The sequence below is a fragment of the Cupressus sempervirens genome, chromosome 8 (assembly GCF_028749045.1).
Source record: "Cupressus sempervirens isolate cs-2001-9-10 chromosome 8, ASM2874904v1, whole genome shotgun sequence".
Taxonomy (NCBI): Eukaryota; Viridiplantae; Streptophyta; class Pinopsida; order Cupressales; family Cupressaceae; genus Cupressus; species Cupressus sempervirens.
Genome location: NC_143125.1, coordinates 426033695 through 426056421, shown reverse-complemented (window position 1 = coordinate 426056421; position 22727 = coordinate 426033695). Strand labels below are relative to the sequence as shown.

Sequence of the window (22727 nt, the reverse complement as noted above, 5' to 3'; positions counted from 1 at the left end):
ATGTTGTCTAAGCTTTTCCATACTTTCCATCAAGGCATTTGTTTGCTTCCTGTTAATCAATTGGTTTCCATATTGTTAGAATTCTTGTATTTGTCCATAACTAAAATAAGTGCAAGATTGTTGGTCACGCAAATATCAACAACAGGACCAAATTAATAATTTTTTTTACTGCAAAGGATGACATGAAAACGCTCTAATATCATTGTAAAGAACCCCAACCGGTTCTAACTTAAATTCTAGTGGTTTGACATTTTGTCAAACAATTATCATGCAAGCTCTAATACCACTGTAACAACCCCTGTTTGTTCTAATTTTGACAAACACCAATTTTCTTTACTATTAAGATGTTTGACATTTAATCAAACACTTTGTATGCAAGCTTCATTTTGTTCTAATTTATTGTCAGATTGTGTTCTTTAAGTTTGTAGGCTCCAAATAAAGTTATCGAATGCTTTTGATAATGCAAGGTTGTTATAGAAATGATATACTAGCTGTTATAGACCTTTGACAAACATATACATTACTGAAATTAATTATTACAGCTAATGGACATTAAGAGAAACACTTGCCCTACATCCCAATGAACACGTACAACCACTAGGTCATGAACAAACCAAATTAAACATGTAACCTGATTATGATTGGCATCCAAATTAATTGCAACGGACCTAAGGAATTGCAACATCAAATTTGGTGTTGAATGATTAGGGAAGTGACGTTATTTTGCAGCAATACTCGGTCACCCCACAAGTCAACAAATGCCAGCAATTTTCAATGCAGCCTTCTTGCATCCAAATGCTGCTATATCTCTGATAACCACAACCCTAGAGAACTCATGATAGTTGTATCTAATAGCAGCAGGCTATAAACACCTTAATGTTGCAGCCAAATGCCTCAACCTTTCACCCATTTCTGTCTGCCCAAGATGAGTATAATTGCAGGCCTATAAGCACCAAAATACAACAGCCAATCAACCTCCAAAAACAACAGTTTGCAATATACTTTGAAGGCAAATGAGTCGCCAAGAAACCCTGGTCAACTTATAACAAATAATAGACAATTTTTGTATACCGAAATTGTAATCAGAATAATCATAATTAACCCTCAAATGTTTAGAGCACAATTCACCACAATCTTTAGTGATTGAAAGTGCAAATAGAGAGGAATCAGTCCTCACAAACCCTTGTAGAAACCCTTCAGCAATTTCACAATGTAATTATATCAATAGGCAAGAATGAATTCCTTTTCTCCATGAAGTCTCTTTTATAATACAAAATGCTACCTGGCTTCTCACTCACACTTTTTCATTAAAGAGCCTTCATCAATACACTCTTCAATTAGAAGCTCTCATTTAATAATTTTAAATGAATAACTCCCAAGCTCATAGCTTCATGAAGACACTTTTCACTTAAAAGGCTTCTTCAACACAGCATCACATTATAACAGTTAAATGACACAGTCATTTATTAATATAGTCTTGATAAACAACTCATAATATAAAGCTCCATTAATATACCCAATCAATCACTGAAGATGTCAATCACCAGGTGCCTCAACTGAACTGCTAAAAGTAGTAACCAGCCCAGAATTGACTTACTTTAGGTAGCAAGTCACTCAACATAGACCCTTAAAACACAATGTCAGCTCATGAGGTTCACAATGATGAACTGACTTTGCCAAGCTAGGAACTTGATAAAATGGGGACATTACAAAACAAGTCTTACTTCACAACTGATTTTATATAGATTTCGAATGAAAACACTCAATCTAAACCCACAGATGACAACACATTCCTACCAGTTAAAACAAAGACAACATTCCAATACAAGCAAGATTTTGAAGGAATAGCATCAACACACAATTCCAAGAATAGAAAAACTAAGTTTGGTGTAAAGTTGCAACGTAGGTGGACAAATTTCATCAATATAAAGGTGTAACCTAGTTATATGAATATTATCAATATAATCCACCATTGATTTAATTGATAAAATTACTCAAAGTTAAAAAAATAAAGAAAACACAAGGTGTGAATTAGTATAGAAGAATGGTTCTTAAAGAATTACCTTCAAGCTCTTTTGCTATTTTAAGCGGCACCCTTCGGATAGTAGGGGGCAACGCCATTAAAATAGTAGCGTTAGATCTATGGTGGTTAACTCTGCCTACCCTTAGAGAATGTGGTCCATGGATGACAATCCCCTTAGAGAATGTGGCTCTTTCTTTCTCTACCAACCCACTTAGACTGAGTCCCCTTGGGCCCTATGTGGGTGGGTAGCACAATTGTTCAGAGAAGAAGCGTGGGTGTGCTTGCACCTAATCAAGCTGAACCATCCATCAACATTTTTAGGAAGGGGAAGAGGAAGTTATTTTAACCCAGCTAGCCGCATTTGGCGTGGAGGCCTTGGACTTAACCCTCTATCCCAGTTCTGCCCCTGCCATTTTAAGAGTGTGCTTGTGGTGGCTGATGCGGAATTGTGGAGATAGGGACCCCACAGCTGGGTTGTGGGGGTTTGGTAAGCAAGCATTGATTATGAAGCCATATGTTGCTGATTCTCATTTTTGTTTAAGTTTACACTTGTAATTGTTCAAAATGTTTTCTTTTTGTATATTTACCCATATAGTTGATGAGAAAACCCCACTTTTATGCTGGCCAAAAAGACTCCCTTTATGGTTGATTCCATAATTGAACATATGTAGGGCAATAATCCTTTCTGCACCATATGTTTGGTTTCTTTGTCTCAGCTTTTTTGTTTGAGCATCCCTAGCACTAGCAATCACCACAAGACATGAAGGTTAACATTTTACATTGTGAGGTTGAGGTGGCTAGCATGTTTCCCATAGCAATGGTCATTTGGTGTTTTCCTTTTGTCTCTGGTTTATCTTCAAAAGTCAATTCTACTTTTTAGGCTTGGTTGAATCTGCACCCTTATGTAAAGGGTCTGTGTATCTGCATTCATGTCAAACAAATTGAAGCCAGATTAATTAGTAATGTTGGAAACATGGTCTAAAGGAAAGCACTTTATAAAGGCAGGTAATGTTATATACCTTATAATTAAATTAGTGTTACGGGACTGGGCTAGTCCTTCAAGGACTCAGTGAGTCCCCGAGGCGAGGCTAGTGGCCTTGTGCCTTAGACTCGACCGAGTCCTGGACAACTTTTCATGGACTGGATGATCACTTGCTGAGCATGGGGATTGAGTTCGAGACAAGTCCGGGGCTTGTAACACTGAATTAAATACACTAGAGTCTTGACCTCCCATTACTTGTCTCTTTTTACATGTATGATGTAAGTATTTCATGTTTTGGTCTGTCATTATATAATTTCTCTCATTTATTCGATATGCCATGAATCCATCTTAGGAAGAGTTGAACAAATAAAATTAATCTTCCCTACCAATGCAAGTATCAGCAATTAAAAACAACTATCAGTCAATAGATAGCGATCCATGTGATTGAGGCATCAATTACTATAAATAAAAGTAAGTGATATAACTAATGACTGTAGTAGCAACTAATTAATAAACAAAGCAGCATTTAGTTTTGAAAGGGCAGGGATGAAGTTAAGAAGGGATGCCTCAATTATGAGGAAGTATAACATGAAAAATGGTGAGTCATCATCCGCTCTTAAGGGATATATAAGGTGAATCACTTCATTGGAAAGGAGGGCATCAAGGAGAAATTCAATTAGCTTTAGTGCTCATAAAGGGCAGATCAGTCATAAGATATCAGTGATCAGGCACATAGATCAGATCAGAAATTAGTATTTATGGCAGGCAATAGTAACCTTATCCATTTGTGGTATGCATGAGATGTATACAGCATGATAATGTTTCTCTACCTAATTATCACATACGCAATAATATGTATGCAACATGATAAGATGTTGATATAACCTCTCATCTATTAGATAGAGGCATTAATATATCTTATTTCGTCTGTTACTTTAATTAATCAAGACAAGGTTAATAAGGGACAACAAGAGGGAGAGATGAGATGCATTTCCTTTTATGTGTACCACATCATGATAGATGTCCAATGTGCCTGCCACTTGAGTCCAAGAGGTACACAAACATACTCTTGAGCTTGGATGTGATGTTTTGGGCACCCTGTTGTGGCTTCCTCTCCAACTTATGCATTGATTGATGTTGGACACACTTATATGTGGGTTCATTAAGTAACAAAAATGGGGAAGGCAGAAATGGGTTCCCCCATTGAGTAAACCACCCCATGTTGGATGTCCAAAGTGCTTGCCTCATGGGGCCAATGGGTTCAAAGTCATGCCCTTGGGCATAGGTGAGGAATGGTCTGGGAATTCTATCATGTTGCTTCATTTAACCCTCCAATATGGTTGATTACAATAATCAAGTATGATACCTATTTAATAACTTCAATATGTTCTCATGTCATTACAAATCACCAATTATGCAACTGAGTCCTATGAATTACATATCCAATAATATCTAACATCATTGCATTGTTGCCTTTGAATAATATATTATTCCCCAAATTGATCTCCCTTTGATCCCCTCGAATGAATTTTTCTCCCTATGATCACAAGACTTCATTATTTCTGCCCCTTTGAAAGCGTAACTTCCTCACTTCTTTCTTTCTTTCTTCCTCCATGTATCCCCTCCCAAATGAAGTTATCTTCTCTTCCTTTTATATATCATGTTTGAGGAAGTCACAATGTTTCACTCCATGCCTTTTGAACATTCTTTAAACTTAATGAAATCTAATTTTATCATGTTTTATTTTTCAAATTTTCAATTTTAATATATTATTGTTATTTATTAATAAATTCTATTCCGACAAGAGTACATTTCAGCCCCCCTACCCTCACAAATACACATTTGTGAGCTTAAAAGAAACTCTTGGTTTTTCTTATATTCTTGATTGACCAAAAATAGAAATCTCATGATGATAGGAGTATGTTTACCATAATCATAGATCTTCATGGAGTAGATATACTAGAAGCACATTAGGTATGAACGAAACACTGAGCATGCACATAAAATAAAAAGTTTATACGACTACATATTTGCAAACATAAAGCATACATATAAAAACATAAAATATACACATGAATATATGAAGACACAGAGTATACATGCAAATATATGTGTTGTTAGATCCATTCTCTTTGACTAGAATGTGTCTGTAGACTTTCCCTAGTATTCAAACACATTAGGGTTTGGAGAAGGAAGAATGGTAGGTCTTCTTGAAGCCATCCGCACATTAAGAAGAGTGAGCACTCACCCTTTTGACCCTAGTTGAGGGCATATTGGACAACCACTGAGGGTGGTTTGGGTAGCAAGGTGCTTGTATTTGCTTTCGCTATTCATGCATCATTATTTTGAGTTATCTGTCAATCATTGTAGAGTTGAGACTAGAGATTGCATTAGAGGTCCGAACCCCGCCAGATTGCTCCCATGAGTTGGGAAGGGGCCCTAACCCCACCTTGCTTTTAATAAACCATTTAGAGCTATAACATGAGCCTAATCCCATCTTGCACTCATGAGCATGTGTTGGATATTCCATCATTACACCTGTGTGATTGTTAGTTATAGTTTGTTACTGATTTCAGGGTATTATTCGTTATTTGGTTAAACTTGTGAGTGCTATTTTAAAGCATGCGGTTACCCTTATCTAGCCTATATATTTGTAAATCATTTGCATATGAGATGTGGAAAATATATGGGTTTGATATGGTGCCAAAGAAAGCCTAAGAGAAAGTCACGGGATCCATTTTTCTTATTATCGTCGTATTATTTAAACCTATTTTTTAGAGACAAGGGGACAATAGTGGCATTTTGAATGCTATAAGTAGAAATATCTTGGAGCATCTTTTCATGAGTGGCGACCTGCCTCAAATTGGTTGTAATGTCCCCATTTTTAGCAAATTCCTGCAGTTGGTTGAGTTACTTCATTATAGCAACCCTCGTGAGTTGACAGGTAGATTTGGGAGTCTCAGTTGCAGATTTACTATTTTTAGTAAGTCTATTTTTGGCAATGCAGTGGGTGGCTCTGGTAGTTGATCATCACCTGATGTGGATGTGGTTATTCTTGGCGCGAGCTCCTATTTGTTAATCAATTATTAAGTCGCATTATTATAATAATATTTTGCTATAATAATGTTGTAGATAATAGTTTTCCACAATCCATTAGAATTCTTTGCTGTATTTTCTGGGCAGATTGTGTTACAATTTTTGCATCAAAAACATTTCGGATCACTCTGTGATCCATTTGCCCAGAAAATATAGCAAAGAATTATAATAATGTCATTAAGGGACATTTCTAAAAAGTGGTTATAAATATGAGCTCATTTCAGTGGAAGAGACATCTGATTATTTGATTCTCTTATTCTCTTGTTATCTTTGTGACATTTCTAAATTTGTGGATTTTTGTGCCCTTGCTGAGGTATAAGGGCTTAGCATTTGCATTTCTGGAGTTTGATTGGCATCTTCCATTACTGTACTTACTGTGGTTTGGAAGCTATACGTTGGCTGGAGATTGTCAATATTGTTGATTTAGAAGAGGGCTGATAACTAAAGGAAAATTTCACGCTTCGGGATGCCTAGGGTCTGGAGTTTGGCGTCATTTCTCAGAGTTTTGCTGTAAGTTCTCATTGGCTCTTCAAATGCCTAGATTTCTGGATACAGGCGTTGAATTCCAGTGGTCTGAAAGTCCTGTCAAAGCCCGCATTAATGTCTGCTGTTTGACACGTCTATCTCTGCTAAAATGTTGGAAATTGATCTGCGCTTGATTGGCAATATCAAAGTGCAATTGATTTGTAATTCTGGTCATAGGTTACTGGGCAGCCTGTTGACATTCTCTGCTGCCATTTTGCTTGTTCTTAGGAGCTGTAGTTGCCTGTGGAGTTTCAGTAAATTCTGGGGTCACCCTACTGAAGGAATTCAGACACCATGGGAGGGCATGATTCTGTGTTTGTAATTGCCAAGTTTGGTGACCTGCTGATGATCTCTAGATGCTGCTGCTGTAGGGCAATCAGAATCTATGTGGAGGCACTTGTTAGTATGATAGGAGCACGGACAAATTCATTATCTCAACTGGAGTTGCAGAGCTGTGTGAAATGCATGTCAATTTTTGTGCAAATTGATTTGGATCTGAACAGTCACAGGTTCTTTCTTAATTTATTATTGTTGTTGCAGCATTGTCTTAAATTCCAAATTGCAAATTGATAGAAACCCCAATTACAAGACTTTCAGTTTGGAATCAGTTTTCGTTAATTATAAAATTTGGCCATTTTGCTGCTAGCTGTATACTGAGGGTGTGATGCAAATTTGGTATATATGTAATGGCTTAAGTAAATGAAATTAATTGCTAGTTGCCAATTACCAGATCTATTTGAAATTGTTCAATTAGTTGTAGGCAGTTTAGTGCATGTTCCAGTGTAGTGTTTCAAAATTTGGGAAAATAATGTACTTTGAGTAGTGTGAGCCGGGTTGCGGTTATTACATTGGTTGCGTATTTCTAGTTTGGAGGTTGTTGTTTTTGACATGCTTCATATCCATGGTAGCTTGTATGGTGGTTGGAGCACGGCATTTTGCATCCACTATGACACATATTTGAGTGGCTTTGGTCTTTGAGGCATTCCTCAAGATTGAAGTAATAGTCAATTTGTCTATTATTCCTACAACAAGAAGGGTGGAGGTTGGCATTACCTTGTGCACCAAGATGTCTTTACTTTGAACAACATGAAATTCACAATGAAGCCGCAAAGAACCTGAATGTATTTGTTTGGAATATAGAAGTTGTGGAGGAGATCGGTCTCAGATCGTAAACTCCACCCTTGGTGTCCAAGCTATAGCTGTGGCAGCATTCAATCTTGTGATTGACAACTTATATTATCAGTTAAACCCAAGTTAGTCAAAATGTTCATTGATAAATATACAAGTTAACAAGGTGAGGGGAAGAAACCTATCATAAGTGGTAATGAATTAGACATATACTGCTTTGTTTCTTATGCTATCCTTGTGGTTTGACTAGTTATGTATTTCATTTGATCGGTATCCAGATCTTTGATCATTTTAGAGAAAGGAATCGAGAATATTGTGGTGGTAGAAGCCTCTTCGACCTGAATCTTAATGTAGACTACATGTTAAGCAACTCAGGGCCCATTCATATGTTGGGTGACTAGGTTGGTCCTCTACCAAGTTTTCCAATGTCGCACAAACTAAGATCCAATTGGGGATGAAAAATAAGGCATAGCTAAGATACAAAATTGCCACGACTTACAAGTATATGATATTATCATATTTGAAAATCACATATTGCTTGAACATGGGTTGTAGAGCTAGTGAGAATAAGCTTAGTAGCGGAGCTCCCAAAATGGGCAATTTGGGCAATGGTGAACTAGTAGTCAAGTACCATTGCTCAAGTACAATAAGTGACAGGATCCTAGCCACCTCGTAATCGTCTCAATGGCATTCTTTGTTTTTTAATTTTTAGTTTTGTGGACAAGTAGTGGGTCTCTACAAGAGATAGAGTATATGGAAACCTCTTGTATGTGCTTCTATTTTTATACGATTGCAAGTTCTATCTTTAATCACCAAAGTTGGCCATAGTATGTTGTTCAATGTCTTAAGCTTTGTGGACTACCTAACTCAGTGATTGATGTCAACTTATTTTCTTGTATTTTTTAATTCACGTTTATTTTATTTTTGAAAGTGTATAACTCTCAAAATGAGATATATGAAAATAAGGAGATCATTAGGTAGAGCTTATTTCACAATCATTAGTGCAAATTTATAATTCAGATTAAAGAGTTTTTAAAATAAAAATAAAAATCTGGAAGCCTATGTTTTGAAACAAATTATGTGATTCTCCGCTCTTTAAAGGTGGTGCAATTTTTTATTCCTTCTATAACACAATGACAAGCTCTCCGAAATTCTTTCTTCCAAACTCACAACTCCTATGCGAAAACGATTGTTCTACTTGGAAGACCAAACTCAAAACTCAGCTTGAATTGAAGAAGTTTGGCATGTTGTTAATGGAACCACAACACACCATAAGCTAGATGTCGATAACAAAAATACTAATCAATCCGATTGAAAGGCAAAATTGTTTTATTTTGTTCAACATGTGTGATGAAGTTCATGTCTACCGTATGGGGTAAATAGATTAATGCATACAGATAATAAACAAGAACAGCAGTACTCCTTTTATTATTCACATATATGCCGAAGAGATTACATAATGCTTACCATGATGATTACAATGATCTCGGATGGGGTACATATACTTCCCGTAGAACCTTGCTGAAGGGGTCCGTTGGCTACATGACAATGCTAATCTACCTGTCGGCTACACAATATTTACCGATGACATCATCCCCCCAAAAGAAAAGTCGTCTCCTGGCGACTTCAGAACTAACAAAACAGGAGACAACAGCATACAATATAGAAAGAATATATACTAGAGAGGAGGTTGTGACCCTGAAGAGTGTTGCTGCTGGCACAATTCGTACACTTGATCCGTCCGGATGTGCAAATCTTTTTGAGTCCGCATATTAACCTTTACGGCTTCCTTCAGAAGAAGTGTTGCATCCATAGCCTGGGCCTTGGCTAGTTGCAATTCCTGATCGGCCGCTTCCTTCTCCCGCAAAAGTGTTGCACGCTTAGCTGCCCACGTTGCTTGTTGGCTGGCCAAGTCCGCATTTAACTTTTCTCTAGCCTCCCTCTCCACTGTCAGAGATCTCTCAGCTGTGACCTTTTTTGCTGCCTTGTCCGCCTTTGCACCCTTGCGAGCATAATAGACTTCTTTATACAACCCCACTATCTCGTGCACAAGCTTCTCCATCGGAGCGGTGCACGGTCCCAACTCAGGCTCGATGGCCCAATCAGCCAACATCTCAGGTGTCTCAACTGTTGGCCAATCCTTGTCCTCAAAGCACGAGCATAATCGCTCAGGACAAACCCCCCGGATATAGGCCCGGACCAAATGCAACTCTTTCCGACGAGTCAAAGCTTGTAATGCAATGGTATGTCCTTTCTTCAGTACAACCCGCATGGCTTTGAGGTAGTCCCTGCATTTGTCCTCATCTAACCCATAAGCCTCCTTCGCCACATTGTCCATCGTCCATTCCCCATCATTACCCATCTCTTCCACTCCTGTGGTAGCCATGTTCACATCTAGTGTTGCCTCCTCCCTGGGCGCATCCTCAGACTGTGGAACTGCCACCTCTTATGGTTCCGATACGGCGGCTGGTCCTGGGGAGACCCCTCCATGCCTCGGGGACTGAATGGACGGATCGACCTTTACAGGAATGAGTTAGAACTGCTACCATAGGAATGTACTCGCTCTGTTCATCACCTCCATCTTCTCGAGTTGCTTTGTCTATGTCGGCTCAATGCCCTCATCTTGCTGTGCCAGTTGTACCGGCTGAGCTGACTGTGCTAGCTGTGCGTTCACCAACAAGGAGGACGAAACGGTGACCACAACATCAGAGCCAATCACATCTAAACAAACTTGGGTTTCGGGCTCTTGCACTGGTGACTCTACCATCTCTGGGGCTGGCTTTGCTAGTGCAATGGAGTGTGGCAAACAACTCTGGGAAGGCATGCCCTCGGTCCTGGCCATAGCAGAAACAACATCTATTGCAGTCGCCGGTGAAACATTTGCCGCCGTTCGTGGGACATCTGCCACCATCAGTGGAGTCATAACGATTGGTGCATGTCGCTGGCCAAACGGAGGAATGAGTGAAGCGGTGGTGGTCAAGAGCGCCGAAGTTGGCAACTGAGGAGGGGTGAAGAATGTGTACCCGCTACCCGTTGTGTCGCTGCCAACTTCCGCAGAAGTACTCTTCCTTGGACTTCGCCCCACTGCTCTTTGAAGTGTCCTCTCGTCCATTGTCCGTGTCTCCATATGCCTTCAATCCTTGGAATACCTTCTTCTACCCAGTTGCTGTTCCCCCCGTGTCCAAATGTCTCCAATAGAATATTGGAGGCTCTCTTGGCGCCAACTTTCCCCTCGGCGGAACCTCAAAATCATCCAATGGTATCTGGTTAACGATTGCCTTTAGAAACAAGCCAATGACATGGTGCGGCATAAAGAACGTTTGGTGCTGGAGTGTCATGAACTCCATCCTGTCGGCAAGGATTGTGGCCTAATCGTACACTGTGCCATTCATGAATAGAATCTGTGGCAAAGCTATATCCAAAGCCCGACTTGCCCCTATCAACTTGCTTTTGATGACATCCATGATGCATCTCCAATGGCCCTTTTGAATAAAATCTCTCCAAAGCCCTCTACACTTGGCACCCTTTACCACTGACTCCATTTCCTCTGGCATAAGATCGCGGCCTACTAATTTCACCCAATATTCTTTTCATTCTTGTGATAGCTTGCGGTTCTTGATTTCCACTTTTTGTCCTCCTTGGCCAGGGATGCCAAAAACCCTAGTGAAATCCTTCAGTTTGAAAGAAACTGTCATGCAGTGCTTCTTGTACAAAAATGTACTGGTTCTGCTATTCCTATTGTATGATTCTATCATGGTTTGCAAAACCAATTCAAACAATCGAATGGAAAATACTGGAAGTTGTATGGCCCAATGCACTTATGCTCGTACCATAATTTGTTTGATTACTTATGCGTCCGGAGTTCCTTGCCACCATTTCCAACACTCGCTACCATTGAGTCCTTCAAACTGAACCTTAAGGTGTGAGAGTTCAGCCCTTACTTTTTGCTTTTTACTATTGGATGCCGATGGCCCTGCAACACGAATTCCGAAAGCCAAGACTGTGGCATTTTTCTCCATATCTGTCTTCAATTGGTTCTTCTACTGCTTCCTTTTCCTTGTAGATTCCGTAACGGCTTCTTGCTTTACCTTTATAATGTAGGGTTACTGTTGCTTTTGCCTTCCCGTGGATAATATGCCTAAATAAATATTTTTTCTGTTGCTTCTTCCTTTTCCTGGCGGTTTCCTTTTAACTAGTGGCTGGAAGATTACTTGTCCGTGGGATTTTGGAATTCTAACCACAACCGACAGTTTGCAACCCAGCCCCTCATGAACACCAGCAATGAAAACATATGCGGAAGGTATGACCATACAACGATAGAGATTCACATCCGCGGAGATTTAGAACACAATCTGTCCCCTACTCAACAATTCATGTAAACCTAGAGCACTGCAATTATCGTCACATTCAAATATTTCCAAATTCTAGGAATCTGCTTACGGAAAGCTTTAGGAAAATCATTTGCGGTACTGCCGAATTCTACGAAGTCCACCGGGGAAAGATTCAACAAAATTGTCCTCCACAAGCATGGCAATGCAATTCTTCAATGATCCACTGTTCCACCAATTGGAAAGCCTGGCCCTCTCTCAACTCATGAGTAAAGATCCTTCACAAACTACTGTATGCTCACATCCTTCACACAAGCTGTTGAATTTTACATCCGCAAGAAGGAATAGGTAAGCCGCGGGCAATAAGAGGCACAGTCTTTTTAAAAACAACCCCACCGGTCACCTTCCGCGGCTAGGGGTGTCCATGGACCTGTGTCCGTGGGACACTTTGTGTTTGCGGCCTCATAACCGCGGGACACTTAGTATCTGTGGGACACCCCGTCCGTGGAATAGGTGTCCGCGGGACACACTTCCCCTTTTATTTATTTATTTTCTTTTTTCTTTATATACATCTAATTCTCCCTCAGAGTTTCGTCATTCTCTGACGACTAGGGGGTCGTTCTATCATGGAACATTTTTAGCTTTGAACTATTGACTGCCTCCGGTATTGCTTGTTCGTCTAATTTCCACAACTTTATTGCTCCGTTGTCGCCTACTTCCTGAATTTGGTATGGCCCGACCCATCTGACTTTAAACTTTCCTAGTTTAATTTCGTTCCGTCCGTCATACTTTAACACCAGCTGTCCTAGTCGGAACTTGTTTAGTTACAGGTGTTTATCATGCCATGCCTTGCTCCTGTTCTGTGTCACCTCCGTGGCCCATTGTGCCAATAGTCGCTTTTCCTCGAGTTTGTTCAGATTATGCAACCTTTCCCTTAGGCTTCCCATGTTGCCTAACTTATTCTCCAACGCGATCTTCGGACTCAGTATCATGAATTTTGCTGGTACCACTGCCTCCTGTCTAAACATCAACTGGAACGGTGTGTGCCCCATTGTCACCTTGTATGCTGTGCGGTATGCCCAAAGGGAAAAGGGCATTTTTTCCTCCCAGTCTTCACCTTCAACCGCACATGACTTGTAGATTATTGCTACCAGGATCTTGTTCGTAGCCTCGGCCTGTCCGTTTGCTCTCCGGTAGCACTGGCTCGATAGTGAATGATAGATCTTAAATTCAGTAGTGAGCAGTCGGATAACATGGTTAACAAAATGTCCTCTCCTATCACTTGTCAAGTGTAGTGGAATCCCGTACCTGGTAATTATTTGCTCATAAATAAATCTCGCTATGCTTACTGCTGAGTTATTTGGTAGTGTGCGTGCCTCCACCCACTTGGTTAGATACTCCGTCGCTATGACAATGTATCGGCACCTTCTAGTTTTGCTCACCTTTAGAGGTCCGATGAAGTCCAACCCCCATCTTTCAAAGAGTTCCTGTGCATGTGAGGGGTTAAGTGACATGAAGTCTCTCTTTAGCGGCTTCCCGACCCTTTGGCAAGTGTCACACCCCACGACCCATTCCTGCGCATCATTGTACACTGTTGGCCACCACAGTCCTTCCAGCAATATTTTCCGCACTGTGGTATCAGGTCCCATATGCCCTCTTGCAGGACCCTCATGTGCTTCCTTCAACACCCTCGGTATTTCCTCCTCTAACACACACTGTTGTAGGATGTGATCAGGTCCCATTTTGTACAGTAATCCATTGATCAATTGAATGTACGATTCCTCAACTCTGATTTCCTTCTCTCATTTGGTGGCATTTCACTTGGAAACTATCCCGTCGAAAGGTACTCTCCAATGCTTGTGTACCATTTTGGCAGTACTGCAATCTGAAATAACAGTGCATCAGGGAAATTGTCGTTCACTCCGTCTGCCAGTTCTCCTGTTTTGAGACATGACAGATGGTTTGCACTAACATGTTTCTTCCCAGGCCGTACAATGATCTTGAAGGTGAACTCCTGCAGCAAAAGTAACCACCAGCTATTTCTTCCTTGGATGATAGGTTTATTGACCAAATACAACAGAGCCTGATGGTCGACATAAAATACGAACGGTGTCACCAACAAGTAATGACGAAACTTTTGCACGACATAGACCATTCCTAAGGCTTCCCATTCTGTTGTACTATAATTCTGTTATGCTTTTGATAGCAATTGGCTAGCAAAATATATTGGGTGATCTAACCCATGGCTACTTGTCTACACCAAAGTTGCTCCGATTGCACAGTTGGATGCGTCCATGTGAACATGAAATTCCTTGTTCCAATCTGGGTACGCCAATATGGGTGTTGTGGCCAACCGTATCGTAAACCCTTCAAATAACTCATCCTGTTCTTTGTCCCATTTGAACGGTTCCCCTTTGCATGTTAACCTGTCCAGTGGGTATGATACTTTGGCAAAATTTTTGACGAATCTTCTATAATAGCCTATGTGTCCGAGGATAATTCAAACCTATATCTGTGACATGTCCACAACCAAAGATGCATGTGACAAGCAGGATAGTGTGTGAGGCAATGAAATTTGGAGAAATAATTGATGATGCATTATAAGTGCCTATTGTTTTACACACAACCGTCCAAATGCAAGGTATTTGTGACAACTTTGAATGTCACTCAAACAACACTTGCATTTGAGAGGCTAGTTAATCTCCTCCAAATGAAAGAGTCTATAAGCGAAAGACTTGATGAGGAGGATCATGCCATGACTACATGTTAAATGCAAAAATTCTATGTAGTTCAATGGACCTCCCACATTTGGTAATTCAGCTAGACTTCATAAGAAGTGTCCAATCTGTGAGAAAGACAAACATGATGCGAAAATATTGTTGGTACAACTACTTCAACAAAGGATCATCCAACAAACCACCTACAAAGGAACCATTCTGAAGTGAGAAGCCATGATGGAAGCGAAAGGACAAGCAAAGACGACAAAGTAGTGTTGCTGAAGCAAAAGACTCTCTAGATGAGGAATACGTGTTTTCAGCTCAGACTTCATAAGATGGTTCGCTATCAAACTCGATATAGCATGTGGGTTCAGGTGCTACAAAGCACATGACTGGACATGAGTAGTGGCTTCTCACATTGAAACCTCGTCATGGTCCAATCAGTTTTGGAGGTGATACCGTCCACAACATCAAAGGTATTATTGAAATCTCTTTGTAGTTTGGCTTGCATTGTTGTAGGCTTATTAGAGTTTGTATATTCCAGGACTTCAAAAATTTCTTTTTGTTAATCAGTTTCTTGATCATAAGCTTACTGTTGACTATGATACAAATTAGGATAAAAAAGCTTGTCTTATCAAAGACACGTCAAAAAATGCGAAATGTTGCTAGTGCTATTGAGATTGGTAGAATGTTTAGGCTTGATACAAATACTAATCATCAAGCACAAGCATCAAAGGACAATGATATTGTTATGCTTTGGCATTGTAGATTTGATCATTTGAGCAATAGTTTCTAAAACTTAGTAAAAAGCACATGGTCAAAGGGCTTCCATCACCATCACTTGAAAAGTCCAGTGGTGTTTGTTCCATTTGTTGTTGAAAAACAACACACTGACACAGCCCTTTTATCCCGTTTGCATTTGGTGCATATCAATCTGTGTGGCCCTATAATATCTACTTATAAAAGATTACAGTATTTTCTGTTGTTTGTTGATGATCGCACTTGAAAAATGTGGGTATAATGCATGCAACATAAAGACAAGGCCTTCTCCTACTTCAAAGAGTTTTGTACTTTTGTGGAGAAAGATACCAATCATCACATTTATGTCCTCTAGTTAGATCAAGGGGGAATACACTAGTGCATAATTCTTTGCATTTCTAAAGGAACTTGGAATTTGATGTCAATTGACTGCCACATACACACATTATCAAAATGGAGTTCCTGAATGGAGAAATCGCATAATTGTGGAGATTGTCCAAACTATGTTGAAATATTCTCAACTAGAGCGTGCATATTGGGCTGAAACTATTCACACATCAAGGAGCTTACATCAAAGAGCTTGACCTTCAAAAGAGTATGGTAGGGATCTCTATCCAACTATCCTTTTCTTAACCTTTTATTTATTGTACATTGGCTTTGCAACACTTTTCTAATCCTATTACAATCATTTGTCCTCCTAACTACTTTAGTTTGCATTTCACCTTGTAAACCTTTCTTCATATGCTCTCCAATGTCTTTACATGTCTTCTAATTTTTTTTCAATCATCTACTGTTAACTTATGCTTGTATAACACTTACAAAGCTCTCAGGAATATTCAAACTATCCTAATGACTGTCTTCTAAATCTTGCTATCCATCATCTAGTCACTGCCAGGATCAAAGCTCAAGGCTTTGATACCAATTGTAATGTCCCCTTTTCAGATTGCCCTAAATCTTGCTAAGCACCTTGAAACATCAAGTCTACTGACTTTTCTCATTGGATGCTGATTTCTGCTCTCTTGGATGAGTTGCTCAATGGTTCGATCTTCTTTGATTGATGCTTTGAGGGGATGAGTGATGATTTACGATTCCCCTTCAATGCTTTGATTGAATCCTCCTTTATACTGCATTGGTGGAAGGTTGACCACCTTTTATAATGATCGAGTCATCACTTTTCATTGTTTCCTTTTAGAATAATATATTATTCCCCAAATTGATCTCCCTTTCATCCCCTCCTCTAATGGAATCTGTACATTTTAAATATCAGATTCAAGATAATTCAGATAAAAATGATTCACACTAATTTAACACAGCTATACAATGATGCTGTCATATAATTATCTTACTTAATAAAGAAATTCAAACTACTGTAGCATCACAATCTGAAATATATATATTTTCTTCACTGTATGCTATGATCTGTATATGTATATTGTCTACAATAATATATGTAGGCTGCAATCTCAATATATCCTGTGCGATATATATAATATGAACTGTGATCACAATATACTCTGCAATATAATCTGTGCCACAACCTCAAGGTTTATCCTCTGCTATATTATGAAGGATCTATGATTTCAGTGTTATAAATATCCGCTGCTATATTCTGTATAAAGTTATAAACTGCGTCTTCAACCACGATCTGATTAGGAATTAATTTAATAGTCTTTGTATTTATCTTCTTGCAATGAGATCGTACACATTACACACACACACACACGCACACACACACACACACACACACATATATTGGTCGGGGGCTGAGAGGGCGTGACTCCTTGGTTGAACTGATGGCAATCTTTCACTTTACCTGCTGCCTAACTAATTCATTAGTTAGAGACAATTATGTATTTCAAGAGAATAGTTAAGCATTTAAAATTTAATTTGAGAGAAGATGTAAATCAAAACAATAATAGTATTTATTAATTGTTTATATAGTAATAGAATAATTTAAATGTTAAATTGACCTATTTGCCTTTGACATTTGAGTTCAATTTATCTACAATAGATAACTAGAGAAATTAACAAAATGTTTCCCCCTTGGTATCCCGAAATGTGAGGGAGAATCACACCTCTTCATAATGGTCACAACCTTTCACAATTACCACCCTTTTAGAGGGTACAGCCCTTCATCATTGCTGCCTCTTTGAAAGAGCCACTTCCTTATCATCTTCCACTAGTGCTCCCTTAATGCCTATTGTTGCTCCTTTCTTCCTTTATCTATGTATGCCCTTCCAAATGAAGTTCTCTTCTCTCCCTTTTGACAACTTTTCATTCCTTGCTTTCTTTGATAATTTATTGAACTTAACTTTATATGTGTTTTTTGTTTAACAGAAAGCAGCCTTTTAAGCTGCCAAACACACTACAGGTTCAAACCTGCAAGCATAACAGCCTAGCATAGGCACAAGACCTGTGAGCACAATGGCCCAGCAAGGTTTTGAACATTGGTGGCTGTCTCACAAACGTAGTGTTTCACTTGCAACCACTGCTTTAAATGGCTCCCTCCTAAACTATGTTTTAATTATATAAACTTTAGTTTTATTTGTTTATATTTTAATGAATAATTATTTATTTCTAAATCCTATTTCAACAAGGAGACATTTTATGAAACGCAGTTTGCTGTTTTCTTTTTTTGGGTCTAATGATGATGTTGTTGGAATGAAATTGAAAATGCAGATGATCTCTTCTTTGCTTGGTATGTTTTAAGTCACACTAGAACTCCCATCTACATAAAGAGCCCTATTGGTGGCCATGTGTCCTTGGATGGAGTCTTCTCTCTCACACATTTTCTGGCTGGATTTGATTGTTGAACTTGAATTGTATCAAATGTTTGCTTTCAAACTTTAGAAATTCAGGAAAACAGAGTTAAAAAGGATCTCTTTTATGTTGTTAATGTTTCAGTTTTCATTGCAAAGAAGGGGTCTAAAGAACACACATATATTCAAGAGTCTTCAGCAATCGAAAACTTCCCTTTTCTTTAATTATCGACTTTCAATTTGTATAAATTCTCTTCAGTAACTGTAGAATAAAGAAAGCTAATGGTTATAATAAGTTTATTAATCAGTCATTGATTGCTCAAGACTAGTGGAATTATGAATGCCAATAAGTAAAATACATACATGTGATCTAAGCTAGGATGTTCAGAAAAGAAAGATCTACCTTTGAAAAGCTAATAAATATTTCATCATGCCAGTTTGTTTTATTTTTCCCTCTTTTCCTTGCAGAATTCAAATTCCTTAAGCGTCTAATACTCATACATGGGAGATATTCATACAATCGAACCGCATTTTTGTCCCAATATTCATTCTACAAGTCATTGCTGATTTGCTTTATTCAGATTCTGTGAGTCTCGAAACTTCATTTGCAGTTATATATTACATTTTTTTATTGCTGATGCATTCATTTTGGTTTGCAACTGGTGTTGCTAGTTTTATTAATTGTATAAGGCCATGCATCTCCAAATAAACTTGAAGTGGTGCGACTTTCTTTTCTTGAATTTAAAGTATCTAGCATTAACACTGGGACTTGTGGGGCAGTTTTTCTTTTGTATCAGGTCTTTCTGGAACCAGTCTTTTCAATTCTGTAAGTTTGATGGCTTACAATGTTTTTTACACAAGTGTTCCAGTACTCATGAGTGTCCTTGACAAAGACTTAAGTGAAAGAACAGTCTTGCAGCATCCCCGGATTCTTTTCTATTGTCAAGCAGGAAGGTAAATACGGCAAGCTCTTTTGAATTTTTTGTGATACACATGAATGAGTAGCAAAAAGTGACAGCACAAGAGTCTATCGTGCTGGTGGAATTTATTTATGTGGATTGTTCCATTGCAGATTATTAAATCCAAGTACATTTGCAGGCTGGTTTGGTCGCTCTCTATTTCATGTGAGTTTTCTTTATCCCCATTTCAAACTTCTGATGGAAGCCATCCAATGAAGGTACTAAATATTTCATGAAGGTACATAAACTATAACATCTATTGAAAAGTTTGATGTCTAGAATCACTCTAGATTCAAAGGTCAGTATGCCAAAATTGATTTGATATAAATATTTGTAATGTCTGGGGTCAAAATGATAATGCAAATCTGATCGTTAAATTTTCAAAAACACTTATTATTTGATTAACAGCTCTTTAGGCCATAGCATTCAATCATATCACTAGATAAATCAGGTTGAAAATCATTTTTTATGCATCAGCAATATTATTACATTTCAAACAGAAAATAATAGAAATAACTCCTTATCTTTTACAGTAATGAACAGTAACAACGGATTGAGTCTTGAACTCTGTTCTATTCCAGTAATGGCTGTGTTACAGCAATTCAGACCAACAGCAATGGTAAATCAGATGAATAGGGCGCACCTGAAGTCTAAATCCAATGGAGCTCCAATGCAATCCTTGTATGAGTTCATCCTTTGATAGCACTAGCCTTTTTTTCCTAGGATTCTTACACACAAACATGAATGCTCAAAATGAATTCCAATCAGAATTGATTAAGTGGAGATGATGATCCTTGATGAAAACACTTGCTTTTATTTCCTCCACAAGCAGACAAGTGACCATCATACACACTCACAATTTCAAATTTGAATAGTGATCATAGGTGTAAAAGATTCCACAAATAATGATGTGAAAAATAGACCAGTTGGAAACATTTAGATGTGCTGGGAAGTTAGAAGGGAAATGGAAATACTCAACTAATGTGCTGAGGATCAAGCAACAAGTATGATAGAATGGAGAAGTTTGACAAGTATAATAAGTATGATGGAATGGAGAAGTTTGACAAATACAATGCTGTGGTGGACACGAGCTAGAAATTGGAAGGCATGATAGGATGGATGTAATGTTTTCCTAGACAAGGAGACTAATATTATATGTCTAATTAAATGCTAAGTTATGTTCCCACATTAGTATTTAATCAATTTTCAAACATTTCACTGGCACATGTGGTAATTGTTTTTAAAAGAGTGAAATGTTTTTTTTTTTGTCTCATGCAAATTTAAGTTATTAAAAGAATAAAGAATTTTAAAGAACCTCCTAGCAGTTACATTGGAGGTGAGAAAGGGATTGGGAGTTTCAGTCAGAGGGTAGACCAGAATTCTGGTTTTGAAAATGAATATTGCAGATTTTGCAGTTTGGTTTTCAGCATCTGAAGATGCAAACTCTTCATGGCAACATTATCTTCAGGATAATCTTTGTGTTCTGTCCCATTTTAATATAGAGGACTATTCAAATTTGTGAAGTCTCATATGAGACAAAATTGCATTTTAAGGGAATTAATTAATATAACGAGACTTGTGCCACGAGTCGGGTGAGTCCTCTGGGTCGGCGAGTCGAGTTACCCTGGCCGGGTCAAAATGACCCATGACCCTAACTCGGCGGGTCAACTGGGGTGACTCGCCCAACTCGGCTGACTCATCTGATTTTTAATTTTTGTTTTCAAAAATTTCTTTGTACATCTACAATCTACCTTTGTACTTATGTAATTGATGTATGTTATGTATGTGATCAAATTACCATCTATTTCATGATGTTATTGTGTCATAAAGCTTTATTCAATAATGAGTGCATGGAATTTCGTTAAATCTTAAAAAATCTCTAAATTTCAAGGGTTTTGTCACTTTGCCGAGTCACAAGTCAGTTTAAGCCGGGCCACAAGTCGAATTACCTTTGCCAAGTCCAGGCCGGGTTTGAGTCTCTTTACTTTGATTCGGTCGATAGGATTAAATGGTCTTTGTGAAAGTTTATAAAGTTTATGGTATTAGAACAAAGTCTAGCTACATCAATATTATTGAAGTCAGGGCGGCTTCTCAAGCTCTTTCATTTTGCATATGAAATTATAGCTGATGGTCAGATATTGTTGTGCGTTCAAACTTCAATCTTGAATTGGGTCATTGCTTCCATTCTTGTGAGTGTTGATTTCCATCCAATGTGAGATTTCAAAGATGTTACTAATCACAATTCTTCTACTTGTTCTGAGTCTTCTTAATGGAGACGTTAGGGAACATTACTCAAATCTGAGTATGTATTTGGTGGAAAAAAAGAAACTTCTGAAGAAACTTCAATATCTGCTACTTCATCGATAAATATATTTGGTGCATTTGCACAAGCTTGCATGTACTCCATCAATCAATGGAAGTCATAGACTATACATTGATGTGAACATTCTTGTCATAAGGGAGAGTAATTCTTTCTTCTGTGTCTCGCCATCTCACTTCCTTGCTAGATACAAACTTCTCTTAGTCCTTGTGGAGCTTCCTATGGCTGAACACATAACATTTTTAAGCTTCATTGGAGTGGAAGGGATTAGCTGATATCGGGAGTAAACAACAAATAGTTTTGGGAGTAGATGTGGAGAATCCACTTCATATCTACTTGGCACACTTAGACACTTTCAATGGTTGAGGATTCGCATCCATGTTGACTGCTAAGTGCGAACTCCCTCCATTCTTGTGTGAACAAATAGGACATGTTTGGGCATTCACAAATATCTTTTGGATTTCCATAAGCTTCTGTTAGTTATTGAGTTTCTACTTGCATGTGAAGTCTTAGAGGTTAGATCCTTATATACATATTTCTTTTGCAGAAAACATTACTACATTAATTTTCCAGTAATTAAAGTTTTACATACACAACTTATGAGTTCTATCATTAATTTTCAGTTTTGTGTCAAAGTCTGGAAGGGACTTGTTGGTTCCCAAAACCACAGACTGGAATCCTACGAGTCTTGCCAACTTGATGCTGGGATATCCAACCGGTTATAGTCAACTTGATAGGATTGATTGATGCGATCAAAATCCCCTACGCTTCTGGCTTTGCAAGGCCAAGGCAGGTACACCTAATTTTGGACAAAACACTTAAATCCAAGATACTTATAGCAGATTGATTAGAATGTGAATGTTATGAAAGTCTTCTTAACGACAAGAATTATAGAAAAACTTTAAACTTGAAAATTATGAATAAATAAATAAATGTGATAATGTTTTAAATAAAGAATGAAGGCAACAAATGAATGTATTAATTCCTCAATGGAAAGAAATGAAACAGTTGCCAACATATGGATTATGAATCAAGAGTAATATAAAGACCAGTACTTAATTAAATGGGCAATCAGAGTCAATATTATAAGTTGAAACGTACAACTTTATAAAGTTCAATGTACTTAAGCTA

The 22727-nt window shown here is 38.3% G+C and overlaps 1 protein-coding gene across 4 annotated transcripts in view; it reads left to right on the top strand.

The window, feature by feature from the left end:
* Window positions 1–22727, top strand: part of ALA2 (aminophospholipid ATPase 2) — a 274747-nt gene that overhangs the window by 232497 nt on the left and 19523 nt on the right. For all 4 annotated transcript variants that reach the window (XM_089797980.1, XM_089797978.1, XM_089797979.1 and 1 more), the window contains 3 exons: window positions 18786–18903; window positions 19098–19271; window positions 19390–19441. In XM_089797980.1, coding sequence (XP_089654106.1) covers window positions 18786–18903; window positions 19098–19271; window positions 19390–19441 — 344 coding nt within the window. The remainder of the gene's footprint in view (window positions 1–18785; window positions 18904–19097; window positions 19272–19389; window positions 19442–22727) is intronic.